Raw genomic sequence first — 26,425 nt, forward strand, 5'->3', positions numbered from 1 at the left:
TATTTTACATAAATGTCTCAATGTATTCTAATACAGTACCTACTCCTAAAGACTTTTGATTAATTATACACACTGACTAATTATACACACTTTCCTTATACCACATTTATTTATGACTGACATTTTTTAACATTTATTAGTAACCTGCTTGTTTTCCGCTCATTCATTCATTCATTTGACATTTTAGCCCCTTGGTTGCTTTCACAGACCGTCTGAGATGAAAATAAAAACGTTTTTTTAAATGTCATTCTGTATTTAGTCCAGTAAAAGATCAGTTGGTTATTTGGTTTCTTCTGTTTTTGGTCCTCTTTGTGTTTGCTGTTGGTGGCATTTTTTAGGACCTCCTCCATCGAATAGCAGAGAGGACGGTATGGGCGAAGTAGGAGAGAGTGGCCAAATGAGACATCACCTGAAAACAGAAACACACACACACAGGTGATTGTCATCTAGAGTTACACAGACAGAGGAATTATAAAGACCACAGGTGTCAACTATTTACTACTAAAAAAAGAGATGCATTTTGATTTGAATAACCACATTTGCATTGAAAATGTGTATGAAATGATCAAATAATCATTTCCTATTTGAATGAAAAAGAAAAGGATACAGGAATATACTGAATATATAATACTGTCATGTCACACCTGTCTCACCTCAAAACTACTTAAGAAGAATGATGTCACAAAGTGTTTTTGGTTTTTTTTTAGTTTTACTTTATTTCTTTACCATGTATGACCCAATGTGAGATGAAACAATCAGAAATATTTTTTTCATGGTAGTTTCCTCACAGTATATCTGTGTATTGAAGTACATGTGACTATAGTAGTTGGTAGGATGAGTATCTGTGTGTGTGTGTGTGTCTGTGTGTGTGTGTGTGTGTGTGTGTGTGTGTGTGTGTGAGTGTCATACCACTGCAGAAATGGTCAGTCGGTAGGTTTTGAGAACACTCCGGAGCAATGCTGATGGAAAAGTTGTGGAAGGTAAAAGTGCCAAAACATTTCCTTGCAGAACGGTCATGTACGCCAGAACCACGGACGCACTGAGGTAGAAAACCACAGCCACAAAATGATAACCCACATCCTGCAATGGGAAGGATGGGGGGAGGAAGGGGAGGAAAATACAGAAAGACAGCGAGAGAGACAGAGAGGAAGAGGACAAAAAGGAAAGATTGGAAAGAGGGAGTGAGAAGTAAACAGAGAATTGGTTGGAGTGGAAGAAAATCAAAAAACAAATGAAGAGAAAGAGAGGATAGACAGATAATAATCAGCAAAAAGAGGAAGTTGAGTAGAGGAAAGTGGAGACAGGTGCGGGTGAAGGGAGGAAATCAGTGAAAGACATAATAAGAGAAGGAAGGAGAAAGTAACTGTTGATTACTGTTGAACTTTATTTACTGCAAACTTTACAAAAACATAATACATTTAAATGCCCAAAAAGAACCATTACAGCCACTAATGTTATGAGACTGTTGATCTATCCAATTAGCCAATTGGCAGGTGGTGGGCGTGTCTTACCAGAGAGGGCCACATGCTGGACTGATTGGCTCCACAGAGGAAGATGAAGAACCAGGCTGTCGTCATGACGAAGCAGAAGACAGAGACGAACATCACCCAGCCCAGAGGGTTTTCTGGCTTGATGTGAATCGATGCCACCAGCATCCAGACCAAACCCCCGAACACCTGCAGGATCACACCGATGAGGAAGGGAGAAACAGATTTTTTGTTTTTAGCTATTGTCCAGTCTAGATTTAGATAGATATTTAGATAGATTTAGTCTTAGATTATAGATAGATCATATGTCTTCAAATCTTATGAATGGATCAATCATTTCCAAAATATAATACAATAAAGGATATTTAGGCATTAAAAATGTATGATTGAATGGTCAACAAAGCTACTTATGAATCTCTCTGTCCACATTGACTATGGACTACAGTGTCCAGCCTTAAAAGTTGTTGTATGTTTTGCATTTCCATGAAATAAGAAGAGTTACAAGAGACAGATTAGAAAAATAATTATTAAAATCTATACAGCACATCTGAGATATGTCCTAGTATGAGTCAAGCTGCTACATTTCCCATAATGCAACTCAACAGCATCTTTCACTGTGGACGCTTTCATGACTGGGGACAGCGCCCATCGTTCAAATTCCAACCTGCTGTATGTTTCTGAGAAAATGTCTCTAAGTCCAAGATAAGATAACTGATGACTGATGACTGTTTGAACTGCTACCCCTCCTCATGAGCAAGTAACTTGACCTTCATGTGTAAAATTGGTGGAGTGCTCCTTTGAAATAAGGGTTGGGTCAAAGCACTACCTTTCAAAAACCCACACACACACACACACACACACACACACACACACACACACACACACACACATGTTTACTTGGGGCACTTTTGAGGTATTTGCATAGACTTACATTCATTTCCTGGAGACGTATGTTAACCCTGACTATACCCTTAACCACTGACCCAGTATTTTACCAATTGGGGAAGTGGCGTTTGTCCCCAGTTGCACAAACTGGACAAAAACCAAGTCAACTGGTTTTAAGTCTAGTTTGTGTCCCTGAAAGTGATTTAAGTCATACACACACACAGTTGCCACTCTCAAGTGTATTTTCAGTCTTTCTCTCTCCACCTTTGGCAAACACTCTGCTCGAAAGAGCCTTTGGCAATTTGATACATGAACCTCAAGCATGTGATCCTCGATAAGAGGCATTTCAAAATGCTTTTATTATTAACATTAAGATATTGATTAGGTAACGATAGGCCCTTTTTAACAGTAGACAATTAGACAGCTGAATTCCATTTACTCCAGTTTTGGGATCCTGGTATCATGTGCGCTGACTCACTGTTACTCTGTCATGGCTCACTGAGACACTTAAATAGAATGACGACTTTGTTTTTTTCTTAGTAACACACCTTCAGTGACAACTCAAAATGTCTGCTGTTTGAGGAGCTTTGAATTTCTGCAGTTGGGAAGGTTAGGGTTACACACTGAAGGGCACCTTGAGGTGTTTCTACAGCTCAACCCATCAGCATTAAGCCCTCAGTTATCAGATATGCAGCAGAATACACCTGGAGCAAACGCTTCATCTCCCACAACTACAACATTAAATAAACCCAAAGAAAATAACTTCCCCTTACTTTACTGGGAGAAGGAAATTATAACACATTCAATATGGGAAACAAAATTGCCTTCTTTCATGTTGTACTTACTGCAGTACAGTGATTTAGTTTATTTTCAGGTTTACTGGAGAAAATCTTAAGGACACCCTGCAGAAATGTTTGAGTACATACAAATACTGATTGAAATCATAATTTGTGTCATCATTAAAAATAAATGAATATAAAAGTTTAAAAATGTAACTGTTGGCCAAAAGATGCCCCTTCCTCCACTGAAACATTCATTCTCAGTGAATAAAGTATATATACACTGAGAATGACTTCAAGTTTCCACATCACACTGGTGTTAGTTCCATACTGGACCACAGGTTTGTTTTGTTGGTAAGCATAGATACATGTTTTCCCCCTCAGCAGATGAATGTGAAAACAGTCTTGTAGTTTTAAACACATTATTCTGCACAACTCAAACACTCAACAGTAGGAACAATAAGTAAACAGAGGCATTTGAAATATACAGTATGCCACCACAGCATTCAGTGTCATATCTTTGTAAAAGGAAAACATTCAATCTAATTTACAGAAATTAAACTGAATTTAATTAAATTGTTATTCTTGAATGTTGCTTAAAGAGCTAAATACACTCAATCACTTTATTCAGCTGTCTAAATATGACAGCTGGTAAATGGAAGTGAAATGTAATGCATCATTTAATGTCTGTAAATGAGGTTTCGATTAGCTGTGTAAACACAAGTTCAAAGCTGGGTTGTCTATTCATTATCCAGCCGCTATGCATTTTATTAAGTTTAGCATCTAATGTTCAACCTGATCACACATAAAGAATGTGCTACGCCCTGAATTCAACAATAGGCCTGCGCAGTGCACACCAGGTAGTTCAAATATTTCCATAGCATGAAACATGAATATCGCCCCATGAGAAAGACTTTTTTTTCTCCTTTCTGTGTGACAATATTATTTCTGAATCTGCTTGTTCCAACATTTCATTGAATCTATATGATGTTTACACTTAGAGATGTTTTCCCCCTCAAACAAGATCTAATGATTTCCTTGCACAATTATATCAAAAGTACATCAGTAGGTTATATATTTTATTTCCCCAAATTACACTTTAGGAGTGTTGCCCTCTGGATTTGAATGAAACAGTTTGTTTTTATAACATGAAGAGTGAAATGGGTGACTCTGGATGGAGAAAACTTGCCTTTTTTATATCACTTCACCATTTTATTATGTAGATGTAGTAACACTACTTAACTACTGTACAACATATATGTTTAAACAAACAAACTTTATAGTATGTTCATAATGGGAAAATGTGTTTTCAATTCAATTCAGTTATAAATGATTTGGTTTGAAGCAAGTCATGGTGACATTCAGTGATGAAATAAGGTGTAACAGCCTTTCTGTGTTGTTCCGTTGATGGGAAAAAGCCACATCAATCAAATACCAGAGCATTGAGAAAGTGAGATAGAGAGGTGAGCAAACATCTGAAGCAATAGTTAATTACTGTGAAAAACTGCATTACTTACAAACATTCAAATGTCACATGTTGTGGTATCAGCAAATATTACATAAGCCTTATTTATACTAATCCATATCAGACTTCTGCCATCTATCTCCATACCACAGGAACATTATCCATTCATATCCACTCTTTTCTATGTCAAAGGGATTTGGCCTGGAGCCCATTAAATGTCCACAGAAATTTGTCAAGAGTACACCACACATAGCGCCAGGTGGCTCTGCACAGTTTGGAGCTGTAAATGAGTTCTAAATACAACCTGCCAAAAAAAACCTGTTTAACTGATTTCTCATTTAATCATCTCTTACTTAGTCAAGATTGTGTTAATGTTATTTTAAAGTGGATTAACAGTTTAGTATCATTAGAATGAAGAAGAAATGTCCTTGGGGAAATATCAGAAATGCTTTTTTTTGTTTTCTTGACCGATGGTGCCACACTGCTAAACAGAGACAACATTAATTAAAAACCTGCTGTAGCTAAGAGACAGACAGTACTTCACTAACAGGAATATTGAAGATCATCAACGCCAACTGACATGAGTGGTACATTTTAATGTTTGTTTAGTAGCGTGTTCAACAAACTGAGGTGCAGGACAATTTGTACATTATGTTTGTAAGTTGGGTAAGAAGGAGACTTTAACCGAAAACCTAATGTGGGTTTCTGTTCAGAGTCTGTGGTTCCTGTGTTGTGTAGCAGGATGTTATCAGCTTCAGTGTGACCCTCTGTTCTCCGTAAGATTCAAGATTTGATTTGCTGTATCGAAATAAGGATTCCAGCTACGCAAGCAGATGATAGAACTTTATTTAATTGAGATCATTTAAAACTACAGGGAACCAACATCATGCCAAATAATTTAATCTTTTTTTTTCCTTTTGGTTTCAGGACAAGTGATTTAACAGAACAGAGTGAGTCAAACCACTCATGAAGTATAATCCACTTCTCTTCTGTTGATCTGTTATGAGGAGGAGCCACAAGGGCTTCGGGGATTCGGTCATTAAAACATACATTTTCAGTGGAGCAGTCGACCCCATCTTAAAGTAACCCATAAGACCTCTGCTTGTTATTTTAATGTTTGTTGGAAATTACTGCCAGCTAAAACACTTAATTCGTTGTCCTATTGTTCACAGTGGTTCATTTTTAGATATCACTGGTCTAGTTAAAATAAATATGTAGTTTCCATTTCAATTTCCATATTAAATGTTTTCCATAATTGGTCTTATCTGAACTGCTGAATTAATTTTCACACAATGCCACTGCTTGTATGTGTTGTGTCACTGTAAAACAGGATTTGAATAGTGATTGCACATTTTAATAATGTCTTCTTGCTTATGTCTCCATCTGAACTTTCTCTGTTTGATATTGTTTTATTCCAAGAAGATTACAAACTCCAACCAGAAGGGGTTAACATAACCAGTACATGAGCAGACGGTTATATCGTGAAAAGGTACACTGGCCATCATCAAAAAAAAAAAAAAAGATCCAAGTAAGCAAGTAAACCAAGATAACTGGTTTGGATTTACACACCCAAGACTTTTTTTTCCACTTGTGCCACACAGATTTAATCTTCAGCTCCCTACACAGAAACCACAGATATTCTATAACAGTTTCTGAATTATTAATTTTAAAAGAAGATATGTTTTAAGTTTATTCAAAAAAATAAAACAGAATTGAACCAAGTAGGGTAATTATCTTGTATTCCACCACCACAGATGATCTCTTACATTGGCAGGATCCTAGTATTTTTCCTTGTGTTCCCTTCCCTTTTGTGGGTGTGAGTCTTGTCTTGTTTTTGCCTGTCTTGTGTGTGTGTGTGTTTGTCTGGAGCTGGGCGGAGCTGGAGTTAACCACTTACCTGCACGCCATCAGCCATCAGCCATCAACCATCTTCAATCAAGCCATCAGCCACTTCCACACTTCCCTGTATATACGCCCAGTTCAGTTCATCACTCATCACCAGATTGTAAGCTTACATCTGTGGTAGTTTCGTGTACATTGGCTCTGTAGTTTTGACTTGCTACTAATTTTTTCTTGCTAAGCCTGACTGCGTTCTCTGTTTTCAGTTCCTGCCTTTGCCTGCCCCCCCCCCCCCCCCCCCCCCTCCCCGGACTCAAACGGCCACCTCTGCCCCGCTCCAGCTCCACCTCAGCCAGTCCACAATCATTAAAGACTTTTAAAAAAACTATTTCTTGGGTCCTTTTGTCTCCACTGTAGAAATTATCAACAGTAACGTTCATAGAAAATATGTAGACTTAATATATTAATTCAAATCCTTTTCAACCAAATGTTTGTGGTATTTGCTCTTTGTTGCATGACTGACTGCGGTTGCTATTTTTCTGTTGCTATGGCAACATATGTTCGTTTCTGGCAACAAATTTGCCCTATAGGGAAAACTCAAAATAAACTTTACTGTTTGCTTAACTTGTTCTCTGCCAGTAATTATGAATTGAGAGAATAGATGAAGGGTAGATATGAGCAGCTCTGAACACTTAATAAATTAATTTGATCATCTTATTCCTCCATGCTTTCGGTCCAAACCCAACCTATTTGTAATCTTCACAGTTGGTTAGCTGGTCACTCTGCTCTGTGTTGGCTCCACTGATCAAACACTGATGCCTGCTGACCAACATAAGACAGATCCCTATCTGAAGGGAGACTCGCCTCAGTGGAGTAATGATGATGAGACAGATAGAGAAGAAAGGACAGAAAGATTACAATCTAAATGATGCCAACTTGAGTAAATTAGGAAGGAAGGAATAAAGAATAAGAGCCTGGTTTATGTTTCACCTGAGGGAGTTAAGTTGGAAAGAGTATTACCAAGACTACAAGGTATCTGTTCAACCAGAACAGAAGGAAAAACCTAAGAGGAAAAGGAACTCGATGAGACACTCACAAACTCAAGGATGAAGAACACATCAGGAAGGGTGGTGAAGATCCTGAAGCCTGTGGGCAAAACATCAACCGACGTTGAGGAGGCCATAGTCCAAAACACAGTGTGTATGTGTGTGATATCCGTAAGAATGAGATGCGTGTTTTGTTTTAATCTGCTTTTTAAAGGCTGTCTTTCTGTTTTCTCCTGCACCTCCCTCTGTATCTTTTCCACTCCACCTACCCATCCATTGCTCTGTTCGACACTACCCGTTTGACAGGTACTTTTTGGCTTTGTTTGTGCAGTGGGAGGATGTCTCTGGTCTCTGTGTGTGTTTCTGTGTGCAGTTTCTATGTGTGTGCATGTGCCCTCATATGCTTACAGTGTTTGTGTGTGTGTGTGTCTCTAGGAATAGGAATGGACACCGTTTACATGCACACACAAAAGCGATTATGCAGCAACTAATGCAGTGTTTCATGTGGGATATTGAAACCTTATTTGTTATTGTTAATGAATAAAAACATGGATATATACACTCTTTCTCTATTCATGCTTTAGTCTCGCATCTCAATTATTTCATACAATCAGTGAAGAATGTGTATTTGTGTCTATTTAGCCCCTATTTTGGCTTCACTTTAAGTCAAATTTCCCCTCGTATAACTTTTCGATTTTTTTCAAAATAAATCCAAACTAAATCTGTTGATGCTGGCTGTTCAGTGTTTAAAGGATAATTGGAGCGGACATATTAGTGCTGTAAAATAAGTGGATATGATGCAGCAAGTCAGCCTTTCTGTCAGTTTTCAATATGCTGCCAAAAAAGTATTTTCCCAATAAAGTTACTCATCTTTTAGAGAGATGTCTATAAAAGTATTCAAGGTGAATTATTATTCTTTGTGCTACTAGTTTTGAACCCATGAAAACCTAGAAAGTCAGAGGGCACATTAAGGCACATGTGCAGTGGATTTAAAAAAGCTTTTTTATTATTATTTTAAAACTGTTACATGTTATTATCATTGGTCATTGATTTTCTTAACACACACTCATATAAAACATCATCTTAACACATCTGTGTAAAACATTATCTCAGCATCTCTGGAAATAAACAAAGACTCCACAGACAGGTTGGTCATCCCATTGGACCCATCATGTGGATCTTTCCCTGCCTAGATAGATTATCCCTGAAACGTAAAAGAAATAGAAAGTCCTATAAATGTATGTACAGTTTACTGAGTCTCTTTCTGTCAAGCTCTTACTGCATCAGAACACTATAACTTCCTTTCAGATTGTCTATAGGCTCATCATTGTGCTGTGGAATAGAGACTAAGCAGGTATGTCTTCTCCAAGGCGTTCGTAGGGATCTTCATTGCCTTCTCCAAACTGGATGTAATCTCAATCAATCAATCAATCAATCAATCAATCAATCAATCTTTATTTGTATAGCGCCAAATCACAACAGAGTTATCTCAAGGCACTTTACACATAGAGCAGGTTCTAAACCAAACTCTTCAGGTTTTAATTTTAAAGAGACCCAACATTCCCACATGAGCAACAGTGGCAAGAAAAAACTCCTTTTTAACAGGAAGAAACCTCAGACAGAACCAGACTCAGAAGTGGGCGGCCATCTGCTTCGACCGGTTGGGGTTGAGAGGAGAGAAAGGAAGGATAGAGGAGAGAAGCACAATGAAAATCAACAGTGAAGCTAGAAGGTCCGGGACTGGAATCTGTCATCCGGACGTCTACAGGCCCAGATTACCTATGAGACAAGAACGCGCAGACAACTCCGGGGAAGAAGTTTAGGTTATTGAATGCATTAATAGTACATGAATGTTAATGGATATAGATGGATGGATAGAGAGAGGAAGGGAGGAGGAGAGAGGAGCTCAGTGGATCATGGGAGTCCCCCGGCAGTCTAGGCCTATAGCAGCATAAGCTAAGAGCTCTAAGAGCCCTAACTATAAGCTTTATCAAGCTTTATCTCCTTCTTCATTATCTGTGGGAACATGCTGATACAACAACTGTTGCTTTGTTAGTGCAGTGTCAATCAGATTTTGCATAAATCCTCTCAGACATGGAATGTAACATCCACAAGTGACTAGGATTGCACACGATTGATAAAATCATTGCCTTAAGGGTCCCATCTTCCAGACATATTTTCTAACCATCCTGTTAGAGGGTCTTCATAACCTGAATTCTCTGCTAATTCATCCACCAGTGAGATTAGACCTTCAAGAGCCTTTCTAATACTGCCGTCGGGTGCAGTGTTATTGGGAATGAAGGTACAACACATCTCTCCGAACATTTTACACACTCCGCTGCTTTTAGCTAGCAACATATCCCGAGCCTCTCCCTTTTGTGTGTCCGTCTCTTTTTTATTGACCCCGTCACTGCCTCCTTCTGCAGTCGGTGGCCTCCCTTTACCAAAACAGGTTTTATGAACCCTACGGTGGAAGTCTTCGGTTTGAGTCCCAGACTTAGCCTTGCAAGGTCTTCAGGTCCGGTGCGTCTGCAGGAGGAGATCAGGTACTGGGGTCCCTGTTTGGACGCCAAAATGTTAAAAGAATTTCTCAAAATGTCCTTAATCAATGGAGACTGGAGCCAATGATGAATTTATGATCTTGTACAAGAGGAGCGTTTGATAAAGGAAAAGGCTCCCAGAGGAGTGGTCACTTCTTATTTTATACAGTTCATATGAGGGGTACATGGGTGTTTTTTCTTTTCAGTTCTCTCCTTGGCCATTGACTGACCTTTCAGCAGCCGATAACACAGACAGTCACATGTCTGTGTCTAGTTGATTAGGGTTCCAGTCTAGCAATACTTATCTTCCTCCTTCACAGTACGCCATATCCTATTATTAACTTTGGCCAAGTATCTGCCACTAAACTACATGCTCCTATGATATTTGGCGTCTTGTGGGCCAGAGGGGGGTTGAGCAGTGAGTTGAAAAGTAATGATATGAAGCCCCACTTTTTTACAATGAATCCTGATTCATTTTTCTCATCAGTTTAATAGTGTATTGGATACGTAATGTGCCAAAAAGCAGCTGTTTTAATCCATATTTACTTACATGTTTTAAAATATTTTTGCCTGATATTGATTTATTAATGTATGCAGTTACTATGAAGAAAGAAAGAACAGTTTTTAGTAGTGTTTTATAATGACTGTACAAGTTTTGTCTAAGCTTAGCTGATCTTAAAACCCCTTATTAGCTAAATGGAAGCCTGAGTTTGTGCCTTTGTGTGTTTGTTTGTATAGGAATCCACAGAGCTGCAATATTGTAAAGTTAAACTGAAAACTTCAAAGCTAAAACAGACAGAAGGAGGGAGGGAGGGAGGATGGAGGAGAGTAAAGGTCAATTTGGTTGCGCACATGTGGATGAGCAAGAAAGAATGAGGGCTGAGGCCAAGGAGGAAGAGAGGAAATAAAAATAGAGACACATGTAGATGAAGTGGTTTTGGGTGGAACGAAAGAGCAAACAGACAGATAGAGAGAAAGAGAGAGAGGAAGAGAGTGGCTGGGTAATTAACTCATCACCTGTCTCACTGGAGTTTCCATGTTTTCCTTGTGCCTTTGTGGGTTTTCTTCAGTTACTCCAGCTTCTTCCCACAGACCACAAACATGTAGCTTAAATGAACAGGTGACACTAAATTGCCCGTAGGTGTGAATGTGAGTGTGAATGATTTTCTGTCAGTATACTGTATATTAGTCATGTGATTGACAGGCGATCTTGTCCAGGGTATAGCCTGCCTATCGTCCATATCGCAGCTGAGATAAAGAACATTAATGGATGGACCTATCTCACTGTAGTTTTCCACCTGACAGCAGAGAGGAAATGACTGTGATAGTGTTACTTACTTAAGACAAATGCTTTGGTTAGAGAGTAATTTTAGCTCTATGATGAGTTTGTAATGAAACTTGTCACCATTTCAATTCTTAGGAAATACTCCTGAAGCTGGTCTGAACCTGCATAAATAGGATGACACAATCCGCTGTGCCTACCTGCCCTTTAACATTTAACAGAAACGGCATTTTGTTTATTGTTCTTCTGAGATAATCAGATGTGAGTCAGAGTCAGTACAAAGTCAGTTAAGCTACAATGAAATTTGCTTTTGTCTCTGAGTATGTCACCCAGTCAAATTGCCAAACACGATGTGACGGTTCTCATGCTGAGAGATTAAAACTCTGCTGAGAAGTTATTTCAGTTATTTTATATTTGCCTAAACTTGCCTGCTTCATTAAGGACATACAATTCATTAATCTTCCATAACAACCATAGTCATAAATGGACACTCCTAGTTTTCAGTTCAATTGTATTTACTGTAAAAACATTGTCATAAAAAGGAACCTCAGAGTGCCAATGGGATTCGGAGGTCCTCGGATCCAGGTTTGTCAGTTCTTCATCGCTCAAGGTTTAAGACAAAAGAAGACCAAACTTTTGAGACTGTAGCCCCTTAGACTCTAGAAGTCGCTTCTGTTGGACTTAGGATCTATGGAGACCTTTAAAAAGCAGCTCAAGACCTAGTTGTTTAGACTTGCTTTTGTTTCATCAGGATTTAGTGTGTTTTTAGGATTGAATGGTTGTTGGTTTGTCTCTTATTTGCTTTTCATTTGTTTTCATAGTGAAACACTTTGCGGCACCTGTTTTGAAAGGTACTACATAAATACACTTATTAACTATTATAATTATAATTATGTATCTTGTAATAATAGAACCAATCCAAATTGTTGCTCAGTCAGTAATATGCATACCTGTAATATTAGGATAAGTACCCATGACTTTAAAAAGTATCTAATCTATAAATCATTTTTTAAATTTCCAGATTGTTACCCTTGTACCTATATGTATGTATCAGTGCATACTATACTGGCATCATCTAAAGTGTTACCCAATAAAACAAATTTTAGGCATTTACTTCTGTACATGAACAGGTCTAAATTCAGTGTCTTGAACACATAGCCACAGCATGGACTGAACTTACTTTAGACAAATATTATGCTTTCATTTCACTTACTGTCATTCAAGGGTTTTTTTAACCAGTTTTTCACAGCTTTCAGATGTCAGTACCTCATACTAAATTCAAGGCACAAACATCTTGCTTTAAAGCTTTCAGTTAGGTTTTTTCAGGTTGTGGTCACAATTTAGAAATTACTGGGAACATTATAGCTACAGGCTCAGATTACACATAATCTTGAAGGTAAAGAATGTCCCATTCACTTCCATATCATGTTTAACCACTGTGTGTGTTTCACAACATCTCCACCTAAGTGCATTGACAAAAAAAGTTTTATTACAAAACTGCCTTCAAATGAATGAAACATGAAACACAATGTGATTTGTTTTAATGACGCAATTAGCTAACTGCCTTTCATTTGTATTATTGTGTAGTTTTCATGTTGTCCAAATAGGGGATACTGCTTTCAGAGACAGAGACTTGCTTTGTTGTGCAGATGCAGACACACCCTGAGTCAACCCATCTATCTGTTAGCCTCTGCTGAGGTCACTGAAGTGTATTTGGAAAGCCTCCTCTGTTGCTACAAGGCTAAGAGGTCAGTGACACCACAGAGTCTAAATGGAGTTAATGTTGCACCCGGTACCATGATGAAGATCTAGTCAACCTGACATGGCTGTGGAATAGGAAACTGGACACGATGTCGTCAACATTTTGGTGGCAGCAACAGAGGTTTCAGTGGTCAAGTTATTCTGTTTAGAAGGATAAGCTTCCTGTGGTATAGTGAAATAACCTCAAGGGCTTTTTGAATGTGTTTTAGTTTTATAATTCCATTTCCAAATCCATTTTACTAGTTCTACAGTATAAATATACATACATATTAAAATATTAGCTTATTTAAACATTGAGCAGACATGATCAGGGACAATATTATCCTTCATTTGCAGGCGTGTTTGATTTCTTCTCATTGTATCGTAATAAATCATCCATTTTATCTCAAAGAATAAAATGTAAAACAATTATACACTTATCTTAACCAGCACACATACCACATACCACATACCACACACACACACACACACACACACACACACACACACACACACACACACACACACACACACACACACACACACACACACACAACCACTTCCATGGGAACCCCTGCCAGCTCTGTCAAAATACAATGGCTATCAGGTGTAGTTACACACTGTAATACACTCACACAAACAATGATAAAGAATGCATTGTGTTTTGTATCCTGAATGAAAAAAAACACACACATATTATTTTTATCAGCAATGAAATAATAAAAAAATAAAAACATCTCAGCACTCCACCGCTCTGTGAACTCTGACAATATAAGGATGCAGCAGGTTCTGTTGTTCTGGACACTGATCATGCAAATTAGAAACGCAGATCAAATTGAAGTTGAAGTGTGATGAATGGGCAATGCATTGATTGACAGGTGTAGATTCAGTCAAGAGGCCAGCAGGTTTTGGTTATCGGACTTAAATTCATTAGGTAAACAAGGGGCTGTTTGCTGACAAGTTCATCATAGCAACTCTCGTGAGTCTTGCCTCTGAGCGGAAAACTAGTGCTTTGGGGGAGAAGTAATTTACAGTAGCAGCAATCAGACAGGTTTTACAAAGGTTTATGGGTCAAGGTTGCCTAAAACACCATGTTATAAGATGTATTAAAAAATATGTGTATTCATCACTGTTTTTTACAATGAAGATGATAAACTGGGACCATCTTAACTGATACAGTATTATAATGATGGTTTCCAAATGTGCCACCACTGTTAACTGTTAGATAAATCTCATTTTTTGTGAATATATAGTTATATTTGTTCATTAGGTTGAGTATGTGACATATTTTTAGTCACACATATTTTCAGTCACACTGTAATTATTTCCCTTACATCATGTGTTTACTTATTCAAAGAAGGAAAGAAAAAAAAAACACCTCTCAGTTTCCTGGATCATCTTTCCAGGTTTAGTCTACTGCTTTGAAACTCCCATTTTCTTGCTCCTCCTCCTTCTCAGACACAATGGTCTTAAGACACAAAGAGGACTGGGTGAGAAAGTCTCGAAATTCCCAGGTGATATTAGCATTCACATATACGATGAGGTTTTCTGTCTGTGTGCATGTGTTTGAGTCAGACGTTGAGTATAATACCACTAAATACAATAATGGTCCTGATTCAGTGATTACAAAGGAGTTGCCCTTCACATGTTTAATTTGAGTCACTATAAAGTCTTCGCCTGAATAATGAAGTAAGGTACTGCCTACTAATGTAATGTATATAGTGGTAGTTGCAAATATCATGTTTCCTGCACATTCCTCTGACCTTAAAGTGGCATTAAGTTCTCAGCAACTGCAGGAAATGGCATAATGTACAACTCTCCCACTCAACTATAGTGAACATCAAGCTTTTTTAATAGTCAAGAAATAAAGAATAACTTAAATTAGAGCAAAGTATCATTGCTGAAATGATAACCAATTAGTTAATCAACAGGAAGTCTAGCTCACAGTCGTGGAGTATGACTCAGTAAGATCGACTTTTTATTGAGTATGATTGTTTTTTTTATATTCATTGTTGTATTTTGGTGCCTGAACTGCAAATCAATTTATATTTATGAAACGCTAACCTGTACAACAAAGGTTATACAAGTAATGTTTGATTGTTGAAGATAAAGCTTTTGATTCATTATAGTGCTGAATAAAGAAAAGAGCAGGTCTGTATTTGGTCCTCCTCCTTTAAACGTAATGATAAAAGCTAACCAAGTAAAGTCAATTAATAACTTTTCCTTTAAGTTATTTATGAAGAAAATATATATCAGTTTAGTCAGAATACTTTTGGCTTTTGTACATGTTATGATAAAATAAGCTATTTTTAATACTTAACTGGTAACTTGTGATTTATTTTATAGACAGAATAATAAATTAATTTGTATTGTCATTGTACTTGTTTATCCTTTATGTAAATATATGTGTGTGTAACACTGGGTGATAACACGACTGTGTAGACTGTTGATTGGAGAGAAGCTATGTTTTTCATTGTATGAAAATGCACTGGTGACAATCTGGTGAGTCCATCACTCGTTGCCTTTGATCAGCAACACTTTTCTACACCCTTTTAATACATGAATGTAGTGTTAATGTACAGTAAAATCCTGAGTTGCAGTTCAATATTTTGACTTGAATGGGTTTTTTTTAATTTTATATCTGCTTTACTCCATCTTCATTATCATTATTTCATAAATCACAGTCCTTCCTATTGATCATTCAGCTGAATAAGTTAACTACTACGAATATTCAATGATAATCACTGAAATAAGGTGCAATGTTTCTCAGAAAAAACTGGGCAACTTCTTGAGCAATATAAGCGGACAATGCTTTAAGCAACATGTCACAGCTCTGTATCAGCTTGATGTTTCTATGTGATTAAAGCTACAACAGTGAAGTGATGATGGTCACCCAGTTTGTTTTTTTTAGCTCAACACTAAACAATGCTCTCCGGTCACCATGGGCAGCATCACCACGGTAACAGTGCTGGAATGTGGAAATACAGGATGTGCAATATAATTCACTGGCAAACACAGCACGCCAGAGAAATGCTCAAAGATCCTTGTGTGTGTGTGTGTGTGTGTGTGTGTGTACACTTACACCCTGTTTAAGGAAGATCACACATGAGATATGAAGGACTTTAAAGGGGCATTTCAGCCAAGTTACTTTATCATCTTTAGTTAAGTTGTGTGTTAAATGTGTTAGTTTTGGATTGTATTGTTGACAGCTGAAGGGATGTGAATGCTGTTAGTGGGGCCACATATCTTGTACGTGAGATGGGTGTGACTCAACGTGCTGCGCTATCAGGTATCAGACTTTATAAATGCAAATGTGTGGTAGGTTTTAAGAAATATTTCTTACCATCTTTATATCATGAAAAACATGGTGGAAATAATATGGCAATTTAAATATTGATTTTTATTATTTTATTAAAAATAAAAACCTGTTTTGTGGTTATAAAGGATAAAATAACCTACATGCCTTCCAAAAAAAGTTTGTTTGTTTGATTCTGATTTCAATGAACGTAAAGCTAACAGTCACAATACATCACACACGTCACAATTGTTAATATACCTTGTTAATGTACGTCCAAGGCTGTATGCGCCCTGACTGATCGAAGCTCTCACTGCTCCTGTCCTTTTATACCAGGCTATAAAAAGATGACCGGAGACTAATTATTAACTCTGAACACTCCTCCACCACCATGTAACTCTACACACAAACACACACACAAAGACACACCTGACTGTTGTTGACCTAGTGGGTGGAGATGAATTGAAACAGCTCAGTGACCAGTCAGATGACAGGCTTGAAGAGAATAACTAGTTTCATGCAGTCTGAAATAAATGACAAAGTGATTTTGACTGACTGTTTATTACAAAATGGGCAATAAATACCAGTATCAAAACATGTTTATAATGCCATTATTGGTTCTTTTATCACACACACTGTGTTTCATCTTAGTGCAAAGTGTTCCTTTCTCTTTCAACATGTTTCAGTGTGTATGTTTAGAAGAGCAGAGCGGTACCTTAACACACATCACTCAATGATTGCTAATCATTGCTAATAATGTTACCATTGCCCAAACCTTTTGTTTCACACCTTTTAAGGCAATTGAGAGGCTAATCATTTTCTTATGTAATCACAAAGTACACACAGATTTCTTATTGTATGTTCTAGCATTTCTCAAAATGACATTAAGACCACTTTAATTGCTGTCCAAATGCAGAGTAGAGGCAAAGAGTCTCTTCTCAGTGACCGTCTCAGTCTGGTGATGTTCTATATTTTTCTTACTGTCAACAAATCTCATGAAAGGACAGGAAACAATCATGAATGGTGCTCCTACTTACAAGTACTACCTGTGTATGCAAACTTGTATGCAAACATAGACCAGCATTGTTGTGCAAAACATGTCAAAAATACATCAGTGAGCCACACTTGTTGCACTGGCTATCATGGTCCATCACTAACATAAACATGGACGTGTAGGAGATTTTGAATGGATACCTCATACACCATCCTGCTGCCAGAGATGTTGAGTGGGGAATCAAATCTGCAGCTGGAAATAGTCCACAACAAATTCACTTGAGTTTGAGTGATGTTTATTAAAAGCTTTAGTGGCCACCTGTTGCCGGAAACTACTTGTCCTTTTAAAGAAGGCAACTATTCATTCATGAACCTTTAGTAAATATTTTCTTCCACAGAAATCAAAAGGCTTGTGTGCCACAGGAAGTCAAACTAATGACAAATGGCCAAATTGTTGATTTTGGACTTTTCATTGGATTTAATAACAATAAGAAAAAAATATAGACTATCACCAGCTTTCATTTTACAAATTAAAAAAAAATTCCAAAATATATTTATGGTTCATTTAAGGCTTTTACAGTTTTTTAATAAACCACATAGCTGTTGAGCATACACTAAAATTGTCTTTTTTTATCTAAAATTTTGATTATATATAATATCTAATAATAATAACAAGAATAATAATTAATAATAATGATAAGATAGTCAACTCCAATCCTATTGTACTGAGTGATGTGATGTTACCGTGCCACACGGAGGAGGTCAAAGGTCGACTCTGTGACATCAAAGGCCAGATGCTGATGCTGAGTGTCTATAAAGACCTCTGGGCCTCCCGATTGGCCAGTGGTGTGTTGGAACTGTTTGAGAGCGTCCAGGAGGGTGTAGATGACTCTGGCCCGCTGCTCCTCTGAGGACGGGTCGGCCCAGCGATGACACGGCAGCGAGGGCGAGTGGAGGAGGAAATAGACCGACGACATGTAGACCTTAATGAACTCCTGTTTCAGATAGGACAAATCTCTCTGCAAACACAGAAGCAGATACGCTTTTACAAAATCAACAAACCCTATTTCAAGGGACAAGCCACAAGGTTACTCATACTGACAGCACCCTCTACAGGTTTTAGCAGCACACACACACACACACACACACACACAGAGACACACACACACAGTCTTACCTTCTGTGCTCTGCTCATGTTGGTCTCAGCATACAGCCAGGCACTCTGAAAGAAAACACAAGGTGATTTCAGTGTAATTGAACAATTACTGAGTGATGTTTGATCCTTCAGATTCATCCTATGTTCATACACAGCTCGACAGGATAGAGACTTCATCATTGTCCATTTCTGTTGAGGTTTTGTGCCTTTTGCCCCTAAATACTGTATCAAAGGGCAAGGCTTTATAATAAAGTCAAGAACAGGATTCAGGGTACAGGGTCAAGCACAATATCAACACAAAAATACCTTTCAGCAGCTAAAAATGAACAGTAAAACCCATACTGGTCAAAATGTACTAGTTATCACATGCTGGTATAACAATAAATTACAGAAATATAAAAATGTTCTTGTAATTGATCACATTTAAAAGAGGAGTAAGTTCAATCATGCTGCAATACCCACTGACCTTAAGAGCATCCAGCAGGTCTGGTTGGTCCAACAAAACAGGGAAGGTAGAAAGCACAGGACTGCATATAGGATCTAAAATAGAGAGAGAGATGTTCTTTCTTTCTATGAAGTGTGAACATTTACATATATGACAAGAAGCATTGGAGACGTGGGTTACCTGCATTCTGCATGGTCGGCCTGTTCATCAGTAGTGTGTCAGCTAGTAGCTGCCTGTGTAGAGCCAGAAGGTGGACGCAGCTCAGAGAGTGCAGCAGAATGTCTGGAAGCAGGCTGAAAGGGAACACACACTAGTCAGTAAGGTTGTCAAAAGCATTGATACTTTTCTCGGTTAATTAAACATTCAATAGTATCAAAAGTACTGAAGCTATAAAAAAAAAAACAATCTAGTCAGATTTTTAATCCAAGGCTGCACAAATGAAACAAGACCAAGAAAGAAGATTAATTTGTCCTCAACTTTTGGCTGTTACAGTTTTCTCTCCAACAACAATCCACCACATGATTGGTGGGACTAGCAAGTTAGAGTTAGCCTTGGCAAATTTGATTTAAAAAAGTAGGGTATTTTGTGATCCTAGGACTTTTTTTCTTAATTTTGCAGTGGTATCAAAATAGGTATCAAGTATTGTTTCTTTACACTAGTATTGTAAGGAAGTTTTCAACTCTGGTATCATGACAACCTTATTAGTCAGTAACACTTTGTGCATATGCTCAAACATGCAGGTGGTTGAGATGAGCCACTGATCACATAATCTGCTGGGTGTGTTTCAAGCGCTGTAGTAGTTTAGTTCTTGCTAATCCTCGCACCTGAGCTGAGTTCTGGTCCGATTGTTCACTGACTTCAACTTTACAATCAGTTTGGGCTGCCGCCTGGCCTGAAGCATCTGCTGGATAACACCACCTGGAGCTGGAGAGGAGCGGAGAGGAGAGGAGAGGAGAGGAGAGGAGAGGAGAGGAGAGGAGAGGAGAGGAGAGGAGAGGGATTTTGATCTCGGATTTCAAATGTACAGAATGAGAAAGCTATTTAGTGCCTACCATCTCATGTCAACAAAACCTAGAAAAACTAACTCTCAAGAGGCTTGAGATTCCTGTTTTAAATCTTGTGTTTTCAACTTTTCTATGAAGTTTCAGTGTGTTCTTACATCCTCTGGTGACTGAAGCCTCCATCGCTACGTCCTTCTCATAGGGAGTGCCACCGTTCACTGGCAGCTCATAGGTCCTACACACAGAATAGATTTCATTAGAAGTTAAAATATTAAGTGCAGACTTTTTTAAAATAGGTTCTTATTTTGTGTATATGTGTGTGTGTGTGTGTGTGTGTGTGTGTGTGTGTGTGTGTGTGTGTGTGTGTTTAGTACCTGTTCGAAAGTGGATTTCCAGTGTCATCAGTCAGTTTGAGAAAAGCCCACCCACAGCTCAGGTCTCCTCTCTCACCTGTAGACTAAAATAAACACACAGACACACATTTCACAGACATTTCATTTGTCGGTGTTCACTTTTTTTTGTCTTCTATCAAAACAAACATAAAAAGACTGAGGTTTTCCATTTCCTGTGTGATTCTATGTCACTAATCTGCATGGATACTTAATCTCATTACAGTCACATGAATATCTGTGTGTGTGTGTTTAACTCCTTACATTTCGTATAAAAGTGACTCCAAGTTCAAAGAGGATACCGAGGTCAGGAGACGCAGAGTTGCAACGTAGGAAACAGTCTCCGTCAAGCAGGGTGGGTAGGATACCTGTCACCTGTGACCAAGACAAACGCTGGATTTCAGATTAAGATTCAACTTAACATTTAGTTAAATTGTATTTTGAGCGTCTAAAGTGCCAGTTCTGGAGAATTTTAGCATTGCTGCTCAGAAAAACCCTCAGAGTTCATACATGCAACAAAGAGAAACCACAGCAGTTAATTCAATGTTCATAATGTTGCAAACATAACAGTCGGGATCTTCTCATACCCTTGGAGAGAAGCTCCAGGTTTTGGGGCTTTTGGAGTTGTAGGTTGCCCTCACTGTGTGGATGTTACTCAACACCTGGAACACAAGAGCAGCTTATTTTAAAAGTCTGGGATAGAGCAAAAGTGAAAAGTCTTAAAGTCAAATCTAAATCACAATGTTTTTTATGTTACTGAGATATGTCATGTTAGAGTTGAATAAGCTAAATCAAACAGTATTTCCTAAACTGCTCTCACAGTGCAGAGATTAGGGTACAGTAACCTTGTACAACATGGCCAAAAGCTGCACATACAACATAAATACACCCCACCTTAGTCCCATCAAAGGCACAGATGTGGATGTGTCTGCTGAGAACTTGAACGCCAACTCCAGGAGTAGGAATCATCCTGCAGCTCCACAGAGTGAAACAAACACAAGTCTTGACTTGCCGAGCACGAACCTGCACGACAGGAGAGGACAGGACACTGACTGAATAACTGTTTTTGCTAATAAAGCATGTTCAAGACTGGATGCTTTGCAGTGTTAGAAATCTTAAAAACATCATATGCACAGAGGGACTGTCTCACCCTGCCGGTGTCTGCGTCCAGGAAGAGGTCACTAAAGGAGAGCTTTGATTGACTGAGCTCAGGCTGAATATAATGACTTCCTCTGTATGTCACACCTACAAAAAGACATAAACAATTAGAGATTTGCCCTTTAAATCATATGGTAATTATTAATCAAATATAACCCACGTTTGTTTCTGGAAGTAGCGGAAGAAATAGTGAACAGCGCTAATACAGCATACAGTACATCACAAACATAACAAATGGAGAAAATACCAGAAAAAAACATATAATATAAAGAAATCTGCTAAAAACTGAACTTTGGTGTCGTTTGGTGCATGGATTCTGTGTTAAGCTGCCATACATTTTAGGTGTATTTTTCCAATAAATACTTAATTTATCGGCAGTGTGTTCTGACACAAGAGTGATGGAGTTCAGCTGTACTCAGTAACGGCCGGACAGTCAGTTAATTATAGTAGGTTTACTAGTGTGAATGTGTGTGTTTCGGTTTGTGTCTGTGTGCTTGTGGCAAGCTTCCTCAGCTGAAGAATTAAATTTTCAACCAACGTGGGTAGTATAATGCAAATGAACAATATTTAACGACAAATGAGCAGTTGCCAGACCTTCCCGCTCATTTGCTAGAGAACATCTGTCAGGTGAAGCAAAAATGACATTGGAGAACTGCAGTAAATTACAAACAACGTTTTATCATTTTCTGTAGTGATGCCTTCAAGGACAGTCAAATGTGGGTCTACCAAAACCCTCCTGTCTACCATGTTATAAAATATCACACATTAAACTTTATCACGCTCTGGAATCAGACACTACAGACTGGGGATGAGGAATTGACCACCGAAGCAATGCTGCCTTTGAACTTCTCTGTGATTCCTAACACTGCTGTAGCATGACAGGTGTCCGCCCAGTGAGGATGGCCAGAAAAAACAGAGACAGACAGACAGAAAACTCCGTTCTTTAACAAACATTGCGGTGCTTTTGTGAACCTGACTTTGTTTTTTGATAGAATCTCATATTGGACTCATTGAATAGGTACGTTCCTCAGCCATGTATCAGGTCTAAATGAGACTCTTTCTGGGGGTTATGTTTGGAGGGCTTTGTTGTTTATGTTTGTGAGTGTGAATGTGTGTTTGTGGTCTTAGGGGCATGAAGGGAGTGCACAGAATGCCTCAAGCATTTTCCACAATGACAATGTTTTTCCAGCGTATTATACAGCTGCTCAGACAATAATGCCCTACTGTTTGTGTATGTTTGTGTGTGTGTGTGTGTGTTTGTGTGTGTTTGTTTGTAAGAGAGTGCATAATGACCTTCCTCCACCAGCAGTTTATTGAGAGTTGATGGTCTGAATCCTGAGGGTATAGCCCCCATGGCAGAGAGCACATCTGTTGCATCAATCTGTCACACACATTGAAAACCATGAATACATTTTATACACTGCTTACAATTATCATCGGTTCAGTAGAATTTGCATTTGAGTTTTACCTCAGTCAGAGCCTTTCTGACAGTCGACCAGTTGGAATGTGAAGCATCGCTGTTGAAGAACAGAGAACATGAAGTTATTATGATTATTAGAGTCAAATCAAAAATAAATTGATCTCTTGTTCCCCTTAGGTTCCAAAAACCACCGTTGAGGTACTTTTGAACAAACACTCAAATTTGAGGAGCAACACAGATCCTCTAGTACAACTAAACACTGTTAAACGTTAGAACTATAGAACCTCTGTTTCTCTTGCTCAGTCAGTTCTTCGTCATCTTGCTCATCTTCCTCCGACTCCTCTTCATTTTTGTCGTCATCTTCATCATCATCTTTGTCATTATCTTCATCGCTGACACCAGAGCCAATCTGAAATATAAACGTTTCTCATCAGTTTGACACACTACAATGACTAACACAGTTTTATAACAACAACATTGGAAAGTTTAGGGTGGACTAAAGATTCATTTTAGTGGGGCTCTGATTTTAAAAACACTTTTTCTTGTATATTTTTGGCATAATTTTCACAAACAAATTCAAAAACTAAACAAAATATAAACAATTTGCATAAACAGAACAACTTAAATCAGTATAAAACAAGGTAGAGATCAATATGTAGAAATAGATATAGATGTCTTGTTATAGTTAGAATCATCAATATACTCCATTGTAAAATTGTATTTTTTATGTCCACCATTATATTTTATGATAAGTTGTACAAAAACTCCTTAGCTTTTCAAACAAACAGTAATAGTAAAACTGTTGCTTGACGGTGATCCAGATGTTCTTCAGCTGGTTGTGTACCTTCAGGTAGGTTTTTGGAACAACTCCTCTGTTGCCTTTAGTGTCCTGAGCCAGCCACCATCCATCTGCAGTCTTCCTGATGACCCTCAATACCTCCCCCCTCTGAAACAGTAGGGAAACACACCACCTCACTACAGTGCAACTTCACATTATTTGTGCATTACCTACAACAGACTTTCTCTGCTTGAAATAAACAGAGGTGTGCAATTTTCAAGGTCCCTAAGACCGTGAAAACCACGATTTGGGTGGTGACAGCGCCCTCTTCTGTTTTTAGTAAATGTAATAAAATGCTATTAACTTTCTTTTTAAGTCACATCAACACACTTAAAGATAGTTTTTCTATCTTTAAGTATATATGTTTCTCTGTTTTGTGTTGAGAATGTTATTATACATCAGTATTCTGAGATATGCAGTATTTTAAAAAAGGTAACTTATTGAGCCTGAGATCGAGTAGAGGGTTTAAGACTGAATAGAGTTGCCTGATAGCATAAATCATGACATATATATACTCTGCATAATGAGAGTGGAAGGGGCTGAGAGGGGGAAACTGCTATAATGTTTATAGCAGACACTGCATCTCATAAATGAACACTGGCAGCTAATTTTAACAACATCTGTAGACCTCAGCATGTTGATAACATATGGCCTGTGTGTACTTGTGCTTTATCTCTGACACAGGAGAAACTTCACCTGAACAGACAGATCTCCCTCCTGTTCTCCTCTAAAATTGCTGAGGGCTATGTAGATGCGAGGGTCAGGCTGAGAGGGCGGTTTCAGAGCTTGCTTCTCATCTTCATGGTCATCATCATGGTCATCATCATTGTCACTGTCATCGTTGCTATCCTCACTATCTTCTTTTGAAACATCACTGTGAATCCAAACGTGATAAAGTTAAATGATATTTTAACATTTCCATGTTTTTTTGTTCTTCTACAATCTAACAAATACTATGTCACATGCTGGATGTGTATTTTTTTTTTTATTGCTTGTGTACTTATTATTAATTGTATACAGTTTTACAACACAGAGAGAGTATTGTGAAATGTGCATGATAAAGCAATCCTGAAAGATCCTCTCATTAACTGCTGTCTTTGTAGGAGACCTATATGTTACTGACCCTGCTGCAGTACTGGGTCCTGGTGGTGAAAGCTTCAGAGACAGCGTGTCCAAACTCTCCAAGATGCTCTGCAGTCGTCTCTCCTCTTCTAGTTTCCTCTGCTCATAGTTTCCCACTGGAGCCAGCTCATCAGCCTAACAGTAAATTAGACAGCAATTTTGTACATTTGAGAATTTACTAAACTGTACAGTATTTTCTTAGTCATATATTCAAGGGACAAATATATCCAATGAGTTTCCTGTCCTTGAACAGATAACCAGATAAAAAACTTGTCCCACATTCATTAAGTACCCAGTGATAATTAAAATGCTGCCTAAGAGACTTTCCCACCCAGAAAACATTAATATACAGATTTGGGTGAATAGAAACTGTACATTTTCAAGACACAAACTACTCAGAAAGATATTGGTTCAGTACATAAAATACTGACATAGGTCAAGGAACAGCATTAATTTCAGTCATCTGGAAATAAAATCGATAACTGCACAATTCCACTTATTACAAACACATAGATTTCAGCTTAATTCACATGTTTATTGATAGTGTTGCTCTAACCTTGGTCAGTTTCTTCAGTGTCTTTAGTACCTTCTCTGAAGATATCTGCAGCTCTTGACATCTGTTCAGAATTGGACACATTAAAACGCACATCTTACCTCAAAGAATTACATGAAAAAGGGAATAGGACAGGACCGGAGTGACTCAGAGCTGTTTACCTACGAAATCCCTCTTCAGTGGTTTCAACTTGACTCTGCACATCTCTTAATAGGCTGTCCAACTGGGGTAAAAGAACACAGAGAGAGGAAACAACAGTGAATACAAGAGTGTTGACACCTATGAACAGCTGAGGTTGAACTGCACAGCCCACAAATTGCCATTTGCACATTTTAACAATGAACATAGTGTCCTTAAAACCAAAATGGATAAAGTGCAACTCCTAGGTAGAAAGTAACATTACTCTTTGTTGTATTGTGATTCATCTTCAGCTATTTATGGACAGTTATGCGAGCACAGATCATGACTGTAATAAGCTTGGGTATTCGTTACAGTTACATAGCTACGGTTAGTTAGTCTGGAAAGTGATTTCTTACTAGTGTCGCTGCAATAAATTGTCTCTTTGGGTCTATTAGTAAGTTACATGCAACATCAAACTGCTTTCTCAGTCATGATAGAGTCTGTATATCAACCGCCATAAACACGTAAAATAGCGCGATGTTGTAACAAACCTGCTCTGTGATTTCGTCCACTTCCCTCTGGACCTGCTGCAATGGTCCTTTTCTTTTTGGTGGCATTTCCACGCTGTTTTATGGGTCATAATAACGCATGTGTTGAGTTAGCAGCTCGCCTAGCTGGACGCCATAGCTACACTTCCAACTGGTCGCTTAGCAACCAGCTTCTTCTTCAGGATTGAGCTTGACTGTGGCTTCCGCCGTTTAACTCTTGCCGATATGTTGAGTATTTATTACTTGTAAAAAAATATATATATATAGTTCATAATGTCTGTTGTGTATTTATTTGTATATTAGACATAAGTATTTTTTATTGAG

At 38.1% G+C, this 26,425-nt stretch overlaps 3 protein-coding genes across 3 annotated transcripts in view; 1 reads left to right on the forward strand and 2 right to left on the reverse strand.

Moving 5' to 3' along the window:
• mrps5 (mitochondrial ribosomal protein S5) overlaps positions 1-26,425 on the forward strand; it is a 264,703-nt gene that overhangs the window by 49,120 nt on the left and 189,158 nt on the right. The gene's annotated exons all lie outside the window — the stretch shown is intronic.
• On the reverse strand, positions 201-7,638 carry LOC128373039 (myelin and lymphocyte protein-like). The gene is made up of 4 exons (XM_053333263.1): positions 7,552-7,638; positions 1,512-1,676; positions 910-1,080; positions 201-409 (listed from the first exon to the last, which is right to left on the reverse strand). The coding sequence occupies exons 1-4, from the start codon at positions 7,636-7,638 to the stop codon at positions 335-337; spliced, it is 498 nt and encodes a 165-aa protein (XP_053189238.1). The 3' UTR covers positions 201-334.
• On the reverse strand, positions 17,987-26,170 carry nphp1 (nephronophthisis 1). Its single transcript, XM_053333619.1, has 20 exons — positions 26,105-26,170; positions 25,595-25,656; positions 25,437-25,497; positions 24,882-25,015; positions 24,455-24,632; positions 23,765-23,866; positions 23,205-23,329; positions 22,969-23,017; positions 22,794-22,881; positions 21,493-21,587; positions 21,237-21,365; positions 20,930-21,004; positions 20,607-20,717; positions 20,328-20,410; positions 20,112-20,188; positions 19,777-19,876; positions 19,133-19,245; positions 18,974-19,047; positions 18,529-18,573; positions 17,987-18,370 (listed from the first exon to the last, which is right to left on the reverse strand). The coding sequence occupies exons 1-20, from the start codon at positions 26,168-26,170 to the stop codon at positions 18,092-18,094; spliced, it is 2,046 nt and encodes a 681-aa protein (XP_053189594.1). The 3' UTR covers positions 17,987-18,091.

Source organism: Scomber japonicus, chromosome 14 (assembly GCF_027409825.1).
Source record: "Scomber japonicus isolate fScoJap1 chromosome 14, fScoJap1.pri, whole genome shotgun sequence".
NCBI classification, from domain to species: Eukaryota; Metazoa; Chordata; class Actinopteri; order Scombriformes; family Scombridae; genus Scomber; species Scomber japonicus.

Bases quoted from the DNA above. Each gene is read 5' to 3' on its own strand.
- nphp1 (XM_053333619.1), bottom strand. From the start codon at position 26,170: ATGCCACCAAAAAGAAAAGGACCATTGCAGCAGGTCCAGAGGGAAGTG. The intron at 23,867-24,454 runs GTGAAGTTTCTC...CTACTGTTTCAG, and splicing joins AGGGAGATCTGTCTGTTCAG to AGGGGGGAGGTATTGAGGGT. The intron at 23,018-23,204 runs GTTCTATAGTTC...GTTCTTCAACAG, and splicing joins ACTGAGCAAGAGAAACAGAG to CGATGCTTCACATTCCAACT.
- LOC128373039 (XM_053333263.1), bottom strand. From the start codon at position 7,638: ATGGCCTCCTCAACGTCGGTTGATGTTTTGCCCACAGGCTTCAGGATC. The intron at 1,081-1,511 runs GTAAGACACGCC...TTCCCATTGCAG, and splicing joins CCAGCATGTGGCCCTCTCTG to GATGTGGGTTATCATTTTGT. The intron at 410-909 runs GTATGACACTCA...TTCTGTTTTCAG, and splicing joins GACTGACCATTTCTGCAGTG to GTGATGTCTCATTTGGCCAC.